The sequence below is a fragment of the Macrobrachium rosenbergii genome, chromosome 11 (genome assembly GCF_040412425.1).
Source record: "Macrobrachium rosenbergii isolate ZJJX-2024 chromosome 11, ASM4041242v1, whole genome shotgun sequence".
Classification (NCBI taxonomy): domain Eukaryota; kingdom Metazoa; phylum Arthropoda; class Malacostraca; order Decapoda; family Palaemonidae; genus Macrobrachium; species Macrobrachium rosenbergii.
In genome coordinates, this window is record NC_089751.1 from 15077135 (window position 1) to 15089634 (window position 12500).

At 33.6% G+C, this 12500-nt stretch overlaps 1 protein-coding gene across 1 annotated transcript in view; it reads left to right on the top strand.

Moving 5' to 3' along the window:
* Window positions 1-12500, top strand: part of LOC136843185 (G-protein coupled receptor GRL101-like) — a 191500-nt gene that overhangs the window by 23730 nt on the left and 155270 nt on the right. Inside the window, exon 3 of the mRNA XM_067111258.1 lies at window positions 5245-6123. Coding sequence (XP_066967359.1) covers window positions 5245-6123 — 879 coding nt within the window. The remainder of the gene's footprint in view (window positions 1-5244; window positions 6124-12500) is intronic.

The window sequence follows — 12500 nt, forward strand, 5'->3', positions numbered from 1 at the left end:
AAGCTAAAGGAAACTTCTGAATAGGACCCAAAGAAAATGTTACTCTTCTGTGGGAAACAATGATTAAACTCTAATGTAAAAATACACGCAGTATTCCTGGGATCTGACCCATTTTTTATACATAGTGCAAGCAGTAGTGTGGGTACAGGTAGGTCGGCCAGGTAAGTGACCAAAACCCAGTACCAGGTAATGCATGTGATGTGTCAGCATGTGACTGCTAAGGTACTCTGTGGCTGGCTGCCAAACCTGGCAGCTAAACCTGACAACAAAACTTGGAGCTTGTGCAGCTCCTCAATATGCAAAGATAAAGAAAGAAATTTACAATATTGTAGGTTTTATAAGTAATAGCTGAATTTTAGAATGCATAAATAGTTTTTTTTTTTTGTACCTGTACTTACTTGGTTCCACGGCCTAACTAGCCCAGACCGGTTTCGGGCGTTTATATGGTACGAAGTCTTAAATGAACGTAGTGATTTATAGTAATAAAAAAAATAGCTGTAACAGTTAAAATATATGGCTGTTCCGCACTCTTACCGAGTAGGCACTTTCCTGAGTACTGTAATGGAACTATACAATGGAAATCCTTGGCACAGATTAATAATGATAGATAAATAATGCAACTGTTCCACATTTGTATTAGACAGACACTCTTCTGAACGCTGATAAGGTACTAAGTGGCTGACACCTTGGGCCTATGGTTAACGGGGCCATTTATAAAGTGACCAGGTACTGAAGATGGCAATGGTCGACATCCACTAAAAGTCTGTAGTGACTGAGGAAGTCGGCCCCATGCAGGGGTGACAATGATGTCCCACCTGTATTTATTTCTCATTAGGTGGCGGTTGAGTTGTCAGTATTAACATGATGTTATGGGGCTTCCACTACATGTAACTCAGCATCTGGTGGGTGACGTTAAACTTCTAGCAGCACCTGTAGTGTGGACCTGAAAGTCGATGTGCCCATCAAGAACCTCCTGCAGGAGGAGTGGATGCTGTTTTTTATCCGTTTACTTTTTTTGGTTGCTGCTTTGTTTGTTTTTTCTTCAGCTGCATCTGGGGTTGCAGTTCTTGGCTGACTTTCAAACTTATGGTGGTATTTATAACTCAACAGGTGGGTGGTGTGCCATTCCTCTTGCAGCCTGTATGGATAGTTTTGCTCAGCTTTGGCTTGCATACCATCCTCTTGGTCCTAACTGTAATCTTTTCTGGCTTCAAAGATGGCGTGGGCAGTGTGTTGCGAGGTCTTGTTGGCATTCCGCAGTTGGTCTACCATTGATGTGTCCTCAGAACTGGGGAGGGTTTGCTGAATGTTGGTTGGTAGATGGCATAGCAAATTTTTCTCGAAAGGTCAATTATCTTCATCTTCACATTGGCGTCGAGTTCTAGAAACTTAAGTAGAGAATCAGATTCACTCCAGTATGCCCAGTGAAGCAAATCGAGGGCTTGTCATGCAAAGGTAAGTGGTGTTAAGAAGAATGCAGCTATCAAGAATCTTTGTAGGCCATACTTTGCAATCCTCTCGTTTTGTGTGTCCAATCAGTGTGCGATACAGATTAGGACATCTGGGAAAGCCTCGAGAACATAATCAGCCTTATTTGTTGAATTCACAACTTTTTGAAGTTAGAAATGCAATTCTGCTCTTCAGAATCAGATAAACTTCTGAGTGGACAAGACAGGGGGCAAGCGGAGTTTTACAGAGTTTGAGCTTCCTACTTTGTACATGGACGTTTTGTAGCATTTTCTCCTAACAAAACTGTCTCAGTAGGAGCAGACGCGGCCATATTTAGCCCGTTCGTCGCCAGAAACATGCATACATACATTCATATATATAACTTTAATCCTTCCAAGTCTTCTTTCTTTTAAGGGTAATGTCTTCTTGACAAGTCCATAATTAAAGGATTTGCACGAATCACGGAAAAGATTCTTCCCCGTGCATTCTTTCATTTCCGCTCTCTCTCTCTCTCTCTCTCTCTCTCTCTCTCTCTCTCTCTCTCTCTCTCTCTCTCTCTCACAACACACATATATATGTAATATATATATATGTGTGTGTGTGTATGTATATACACATACACACACATATATATACATATATGCTTCTGTTTAAAATTTACACCCAAAAACAGGCATATATATTGAAAACCAATTCAGTGCCTCAAAGAGACAGTCTCTGAAATATAGCGTTTACTTTTTACAATTTGGCGTTTTTATGGGTTTTTTACATTTGACACACACACACACACACACACACATTACACACACACACACACACACACATATATATATATATATATATATATATATATATATATATATATATATATATATATGTGTGTGTGTGTGTGTGTGTGTGTCAAATGTAAAAACCCATAAAAACGCCAAATTGTAAAAAGTAAACGCTATATTTCAGAGACTGTCTTTTGAGGCACTGAATTGGTTTTCAATATATATGCCTGTTTTTGGGTGTAAATTTTAAACAGAAGCATATATGTATATATATGTGTGTGTATGTGTATATACATACACACACACACATATATATATTACATATATATGTGTGTTGTGTGTGTGTGTGAGAGAGAGAGAGAGAGAGAGAGAGAGAGAGAGAGAGAGAGAGAGAGAGAGAGAGAGAGCGGAAATGAAAGAATGCACGGGGAAGAATCTTTTCCGTGATTCGTGCAAATCCTTTAATTATGGACTTGTCAAGAAGACATTACCCTTAAAAGAAAGAAGACTTGGAAGGATTAAAGTTTTTGTGGTTAGAGAAAATGAAAAAAAGACTATCTGATGTAATTTCTGGAATATATTTAACTGTCGTACCTTTCCGGTTTCTTTAGGGTAGAGTTAATAGTTTACGTACACACTTTCAGCTGTGTAAGCAACGTGCGATTGTTTCCGAATATTTCATTAATACTGGGCCGACTGTGCTATTATCTTTATTTAACTTTCTTCCTTTTACAGATACAAGCGAACACACACACACATACACACACACACATCTATATATATATATATATATATATATATATATATATATATATATATATATATATATATATATATATATATATATATATATAGTATATAGTATATATATGTGTGTGTGTAGTGTAATTTTTCTCGTTGGTTTTTCTTTTATGAGTTTCATTTACTTTGTATAGCATCTTCAGTAAGTATGTGGGTAAGAAATACAAATGACGTGTTGCTATTGCAACTTGTATATGAGAAAGTAAGGTACATTCAAGGCATTATATTTTGACTAGCATAAAGGATCAGCCATTAATCCATTTATCTAGTCGAATGCTTCTCAACTGTTTCTTTCCCTTATTGCGGTAGCATATGTGAATTATTTGTGTGTCTGCTAGAGAATCAGTCAGGAAGTATTTGCACATGAAAGATGTTACAGTACAGTGGTAAAAGTGCCCAATGAGTGAAATAACTGGGAAGGTGAGAGGGATATCATTATTTCGATTAGAGTAAAGGTGAGAAAGGTGACTCTAGGAATTATGAAAACATAACGTTACTAAGAACACAAGGGATGGTGTTAAGAATTGAGAAATTGAGACAGAAAGCTGAGTGAGAATGATTTTTGGTATAAGCAAGAAGGAGAATGTGTGCATTAGGTAATTTTTTTTTAATGAAAAAGTAGACTAAAAACTTTGAGAGTAATAAAATGTACTTGGATGTGGAGTACATGAAATTAGAAAAAAGCTTATGATACAGTCAGTAACTTTGCTGTGTGGAGTAGGTTAAGGATATGCACTTCAGAGGTTGATTAAAAAATGGTTTTGATGGGGTGATGCAGAAAGTCAGATGTGGGAAAAAGGATGCAAGTGCAAAGGTTTATGGTATAAAAATGAGTTGTGAATGGAGTGAGTAATGGATGATGTTTACAAATGTTATGGTGCTAATACCGAATTAAGTGAACTTGTGATTTTTGCGCAAGAAGATATAGTTGAAAGTAAATGTACACAAGCGAATGGTTATTGTGGTAAATGGAAGCCTGAAAGATAGAGCAACTGATGTTGATAAGGATGGCAGAAAAGTCGAAGTAGATCTTTCGTACATATATTTGTGAGCAAATGTAATCAGTGATGGAATAAATGAGAGGAGTTGTAAGCCATATAATAGGTGAAGCAAGGGAGAAAAAAATTTTGAAAAAAATTTCCAAAAAAAAGAAAGATAATGACTTTGAGCACTATCGTCAGAGATTACGATGAGAAAGTTTGGAAATGAATTGTGGATGTTGAATGGGAGTGAACGAAAATGAAGGTTTAAGTTACTGAAATGAATACTGTTTGCGTAGTATGTTAGTATGTCAAAAGATTCAATGAAAGGCTGACAAAGTTCAGGCGATGTGGTGAAAAGGTAAAGCATATACCAGGGTGTTTTCAGATGGTTTGATCACGTGGAAGGAATGTAGGATGATAGGATGGTGAACAGAGGAAACTCCACGAAAACAGGAGTGGGAAAGAAGACAAGAATACTTTGGCAATAATAGGTATTGTAAAGGAGAGGTGTTACAATGAAAGATCCTTGAGTCCTTGGAGGAGGAAAGCGGTTAATGTTGGAAGAATGGGAATGGGGTGCAACGCTTTGCTGACGAGTCTTCCAAGTAGTAATAAGAAGCACCTAATGTTGTGGAAGTTTTGTGCGTAGTGGCATCCTCCGCGACTCAGCAATTAAATACTAGTGCAACAGTGGCTGTTGTTTGGTATTCTTTCTGGATGAAGAAGAGAAGGCTTGACTAGGGCACATCAATCATCCTTTAATTTGCACACGCCTAATTACTTGAAAAGTTCTAAAATAGCCTTTAATTTTCCCCCTCCAGCCAGTTAGTTTAAAACAGCCAGGTTATTGCTTTAATCTACATTTAAGAGTACTGAACATTAAAAATGATTCATTGTAGCATGAGCCTTAAAATGGAGGAACAAATCCATAGTAACTGTAGAAATATAATTAAAAGTTTAGCTATAGAGAGAGAGCTTTTGAGAATCAGTACGATTCTCCTTTTCAGTCTGATTGTTAAGGAGAATTGTTTCGATTCCCGAAAACTCTCTGTAAAGCTTTATTTTTAAATATATTTGTAGAGTTACATAACTGTGGATTTATTTCTCCCATACTGAGGATTTTGTAAAAAATATTTGTACAGTTACATAACTGTGGATTTATTTCTCCCATACTGAGGATTTTTTTAAAAAAAGATTTTTAAAGGAATACCTAATTTTTTGTTTTTGTTTCTTTGCAGGCGTAAACGCGAAAACAGACACTGCTACTGATCGAATAAGCAATAAAGGCGACCCAGTTCCAACTCGGCAGGACGCTAGTAATTTTCCTGTGTTAAATACAAGTCTTCATGAAGCAGCGGATTTTGAAAGCAGCAACGTTTTTGCTACTGAGGTGAATAATACCCTAAGTAAAAGTCATATAGCAGATGCAGAGAGAAATGAAACACTTGAATCTGAAAGTATAATTGTCCAAGGTTATAATACTACCGATAGAGAATTTTCAGGCCCAATCCAATTATCCGCAAACTCCAATAACAGTGGTTCAAGGTTGAAGAATCAGACGGAAGAACCCTATATTGAGTTAATGTCCGGTCTTACTGATGAGAAAGAGCAAAGCTTATTAAAGAATTCCACTGTAATTGACAATGGAATGTTACCCAATAACAGCCATCAGATTTCCTCTAACTTTTCGGTTGCTGACAAGAGAGCTGGCAGTGCCTCTGATAATGAAAACGCTACGTCGGCTGAGATTGCAGTGGCAGACAACACTCATTCTCGGGTGACAGACGCAATAGATATCCCACAAAAGAGAAACAATAATCTTCGTCTCGTCGAGTCAGACTCACTCGCTGATTTCAGTGACGTAACGTTCGAGAGGCATTATGACCTCACCGACGAGTTGAAAGACGGCACCGACGGTGATGTCATCATGGTAAAAGGTCAGTTAAACGCTATGACCTTCGGCGACGACAGCCACGTTCCCTGTGACGTCATGCAGATGCCGTCTCACCAGGAGAAGGTTTTTCAATGTGGTCCAGGGGAGTGTATTCCCCAACAGCTGAAGTGCAACGGCGTCCCGGAGTGCGCGAACGGGACAGACGAGTCCGTGAGAGAGTGTGGTGAGTATGAGAAAGTTTCCTCACTTTTCTTTTTTTTATTTTTGAGTGTTCAATATATCACTTCCTATACTTTCCTTCTCATTGTACTCGCCATAATTTCTCTCATCTCATTCAATGCAATTACAAGTAAGTGTATCTCCTAAAAATTATTATTGGAGAAAATGTTTCCACTTGTTGTTGCATTTCCAAAATTTTACCCACTTACATGTGGTTCGTGGGCCTTCGAAAACCTATTGTCTCATTATCATGGATGATGATGTACTTAATCGATATTACTATAGAATGTGAATTATAGTATACACACACACACACACACACACACACACACACACACACACATATATATATATATATATATATATATATATATATATATATATATATATATATATATATATATATATATATATATATATATATATATATATATATATATATATATATATGAAATTTTATCACACCGTGATTTATATACAATCATGAAGCTACAAATGTCGTTTAATATCCAATTCACGCTACTTCTGGAATATCCCCGATGGGAAATTATCACCGAAGGGGAATTTTTTCAGTGATAAATGGATCGGTACCGCCGGATCTAGGCTCAATGGTTTGACCGTCGAATGGAGTCTCTGGAAGTCAACTGAGTCGAGGGATCGAGACCCGGCGGTACCGATCCATTTATCACTTCAAAAATTCCCTTCGGTGATAATTCCCATCGGGGATATTCCCGAAGTAGCGCAAATTGATATTAAACGACATTTGCAGCTTCAAGATTGTGTATGTGTATATATATATATATATATATATATATATATATATATATATATATATATATATATATATATATATATATATATATATCTATATATAAATATATATATATATATATATATATATATATATATATATATATATATATATATATATATATAAATTAGGAAATATAGTTTCATATGATCTATATCTTTTTCATCAAAAATTAGTTGTTTTGTCATCCCTTTTTTGTTAGCCTTTGCGTGCATAGCTCTAACGGTAACCTGGTCCTCTGTATAGATAGCCAAAGTATTTTGTAAATAGAGCGCATGTGCAGAATTACTGACGCTGCCTCATGGAATTTTTTAAATTTTGATTTTTTTGGCATGATTCTGTTCTATTGGTATAGTCACCAATTTCGCACGATGGCTGCCCAGTTTTCATTTTCATATTTTGCTATAAAACTACAATTTAGTGTATATACTTGTATATTGAGCGTTATCAAAATATGTGACTACCAATGCAGCGAATGGTGAATGAGTGACAAAAGTAAACTTTTAGTTGGCAAGTGTCATTACTTGTATTATGACATATTTCTTCTTTACTCTAAATGTGCATAATATTTCTTCATTACTCTAAATGTGCATAATATTTTCCTTTTACTCCAAATGTGCATAATATATCTTTTTTTACTCTAAATGTGCATAATATTTCTTTTTTATTTCTAAATGTGCATAATATTTCTTTTTCACTCTACATGTACATAATATTAATTTTTACTCTAAATGTACATATTTCTTTTTTACTCTAGATGTACACAATATCCATTTTTAATCTAAAAGTGCATAAAATTTCTTTTTTACTCTAAATGTACATAGTATCCATTTTTACTCTAAGTGTACATATTTCTTTTTTACTCTAAATGCACATAATAATTTTTACTCTAAATGTACAAAATATTTCCTTTTTACTCTAAAAAACATATTTCTTTTACTCTAAATGTACATATTTCTTTTTTACTCTAGATGTACATAATATTAATTTTAACTCTAAATGTACATAATATTTATTTTTTACTCTAAATGTTCATAATGTTAATTTTTACTCAAAATGTACACAATATTTTCTTTACTCTAAATGTGCATAATATTTTTTTTACTCTAACTGTGCATATTTATTTTTTACTCTAAGTATACATAATATTTTTTACTCTAAATGTACATATTTCTTTTTTACTCTAAATGAACATAACATTTTTTTTACTCTAAATGTACATAATATTTCTTTTTTACTTGGAAAGTGCATAATACTTCTTTTCAACTCTAAATGTTTTTTTTACCTTAAATCTGTTATTTACCATAAAAGAGCAAACACGCTGTGAATATAGCAAAGGTTGAATAAAAATCCAAACAGATATTGATAGCTGAAACTGAGCGACCAAATATTTCGACACGAAGGTTGTTTGAATAAATTCCTGATTTTCTCGTTTCTCACTCATACTCGATTAATATTCATAGAAAACTGGTGGTTTCGTAATGGCTGGAACAGCCTCTGCCGAAAGACAAATAGACTCTACAGTGAATAAAAAGAGTCGCATATTTCGTTTTTACGATGATTTACAATGGATGTCAATGAAACGGCCTTCGATCTCTCGACATCAGTGGTTGGAGCTGATACCGGATGGCATTGATACAGGTGTGAAGGTCAGAGAGAGAGAGAGAGAGAGAGAGAGAGAGAGAGAGAGAGAGAGAGAGAGAGAGAGAGAGAGAGAGAGAGTCGGGGAATTTAAGCATTATTTTTTGAATGAATGGTTATCTATTATCCCAGGGTCATATTATTATTATTATTACTATTATTATTATTATTATTATTATTATTATTATTATTATTATTATTATTATTATTATTATTATTATTATTATTATTATTATTATCTATATAACCAATAGGATATGGAAATTATTGTAACAACTAACCATCACAGTAACAACAACAACAATAATAATAATAATAATAATAATAATAATAATAATAATAATAATAATAATAATAATAATAATAATAATACTAATAAAATGGTTAGATCAAATTTAGTACAGCTACTTAATTTGTAAAACAGGTTAAACTTAATTCTTGAGCTGATTCCTGACTCAGTATGTAACTAAAGTTCTAAATAACACCCAAAATAGTGACAGACATCGCCAATAAAAAAACAAGAGAGCTGACGAAATTTAGGTTCACTCATAGTGCCAAAGCACTGGGTCATTACAAAGTACGAGACTTAAAGCAGCTTAATTATAATAGTTCTTAGAAAGGAAAACATTGGCATAAAATGCAAGACTAATAGAGGGGAACGCACGCCACTTAATTATTTCCACTTTGAGTTTAGCTCGAACGAATTCAAGAGTTAACCTTACAAGGAAAAGACGGGGGGGGGGTCTGTTTCCCTGTTAGTTTGCGTTCAATACTCTGAAATATTTAATATTTACTTTAATTTTGGCAGCAGTGGCTAACTATTGTATTTCATTTCGTTTTATTTATTCTGCAAATAACTTCTGCTATTTTGTGTTTGTTTGTATATAAGGGTTAAGCAAAATAAATAATCTGAAGATTTGTTTGTCGAAGTCTGCAACCTTGAGTCTGCGAATTTGATCTTGTATCGTTGATTTTCTGACACTAATTGTTACTGTTCTTCGTGGGTAAAGTTTTTGCTTAAACAACTGTCATGACATCATATTTTTTAATATTTAATGTAGACAAATTTTTTACCATATTTCTCTTTTATTGGTGTGCATTAACCTTTTTAAATAAATATTTCTGCAAACGTTTACTAGAGACAAAAGTAAGGGGTAATAAAAATTATCCTGAAAAAAGGTAATAAAAATTATCCTGAAAAAAGGTAATAAAAATTATCCTGAAAAAGGTAATAAAAATTATCCTGAAAAAGGTAATAAAAATTATCCTGAAAAAGGTAATAAAAATTATCCTGAAAAAAGGTAATAAAAATTATCCTGAAAAAGGTAGTAAAAATTATCCTGAAAAAGATCATTTTTATTACCTTTTTCAGGATAATTTTTATTACCTTTTTCAGGATAATTTTTATTACCTTTTCAGGATAATTTTTATTACCTTTTTTCAGGATAATTTTTATTACCTTTTCAGGATAATTTTTATTACCTTTTTCAGGATAATTTTATTACCTTTTTCAGGATAATTTTTATTACCTTTTTCAGGATAATTTTTATTACCTTTTTCAGGATAATTTTTATTACCTTTTCCAGGATAATTTTTATTACCTTTTTCAGGATAATTTTACGACCGGTTGTATAAAAGAGAAAAAAAGTAAGATAAAGAATCTCGTTCAAATTAAAATCTGAGTAAAATCAGGCACAAAATACCTAACAGAGTAAAGGAATTTATTACATAGTAAACACGCTTATATAGAAAAATCTTTTCCATAAGTACTGTTAAAAACTGATAAGGAATTAGAAGTGATAACTGTAACAACATTAGTGTCAGGTGTCTAATGGTTTATAAACTATCCAATGAAGAATCTCTGCAGTTATTCTTTGGTTACTGAGCAATATCGACAGCCGCGTTATAAGCAGGTTCTAAAAACTGGAATGCAAATGTATTTTCTACTCAGTAATCTTCAAATCTCTACAGCTTATATAACGAAACTATCCTGCAGAGTTTAATGAAATTATTTTCTTGCTCAGTATTGAAATTGAGAGATAACTGACCCTCCTTTAGGCAAACGTTGATTGGAAACATTAGTGAATCTTATATAAGACCAAAAAATTAATTTCCAACGAGTCTGTAAACTTAATATCCACGCATCGGCTCCAGTTAGGTGACAAACTTCATGTGAAAAATTGCCTTCCAGTGATTAATTTACACACACACACACACACACACACACACATATATATATATATATATATATATATATATATATATATATATATATATATATATATATATATATATATATATACATACACACATACATATATATAAATATATATATACATATATATATATATATATATATATATATATATATATATATATATATATATATATATATATGTATATGTATATATACACACAGTATATGTCATACACTCATGATGAGTCAAATGCGGAAATGATTTTCCATTCAATCAGTATATGGATGTTTTAGTTTTAGTAATGTGACACCATCCCTGTTCGTGTATAACAATTGTACTTTTTATTTAGTAATGCGACACCATCCCTCTGTTCATGCATAACAATTATACTTTTTAACAGTAAATACAAGAAAACACTATTTAAATGCAAATCCATTTGTTTCCATTAAGAATGGAAATGGAACAACAATGAATTGTGCTAACAAGTTTCTCAATGAAAGTGATGGAACAAGCCTTTATCTTCGACGACGCGAGGATAGGTGCATTCAAATACAGATACAGAAGGAATATAATTTCTGGGCACTTCCAACACAAGAACACGGTCTGAGATAACTTGTATGGCAAGTAAATGTGTCAAGCTTTGGACTCTGCTCTCTGAAAAGCACGAAAAAATATTCTGCCCAAATAAGTACCAAAATAAGGAAACAGTCTGCACCAGGACGTCCTTTGTCCAGCCTACTAGCTAATGTTTAGGCAGGCCCACCTCATTAAATCTTATATTTATTACCAGATAACTATCGTTAATACTGAAAAATTAAACACTGTGCCTTCCGATGATAAACCAGGAATTGGTTGCATTTTGGGGAATAAATTATTTAATTTTAGATGCAATTGCAATTCATGAAATACTCCCTGAACATGTCTTCTAAATAATCAACATTGTCCTCCTGCATGCACTGTGGAACTAAGTTTCCACTCAAAAGACTGGCGGAAATTCCTTTACTCCCCTTTGTACGCAAACCTTTCTATTCTTTGAAGCTGTTGTATGTGATGGTATTTGCGAAAAATTGTTCGAAACTTTATCCTACAATTTACGCTGTATTCTATGCAGTTGAGATACCTTGTATACTTAATCAAATTCTAAGTTACATCTGAAATGAAACAACAGTTATGTAGTTAACACTGAGACTTGCACCTTGACAATTAATAGTGCGGCTTTTTGCACCAACATGGACATCGTTATCCGCTTGGGGTCGGCTCTTTCACTTCTTCGTGGTAGGTAGGCTGGGTGCTTTTACAGGCCGGCCAGTTGCATTTATTACTTATAAGTCCTTCGGAGGCAATTTAATCCTATGGTAAAATGAAATCGACATTCAGTAATATTCGTTGGCATAAAAAGTCACGTTTGTTTAAGTGGCAAACACGAACACACACACACACACACACACACACACACATATATATATATATATATATATATATATATATATATATATATATATATATATATATATATATATATATATATAATATATAAATAAATACTAACTGACCAGCCCGGCACTGCCCTGGAAAACTCTGAATGACAACCGACAAACTCTCTCTCTCTCTCTCTCTCTCTCTCTCTCTCTCTCCCAACACCCCCTCTATTCTCTCATTTCCTCTCTCTCTCACTCCCTCTCTCTCCCTTTCCTGTTACATTGCCCAGGAATTTTTGACATTTTATATTTT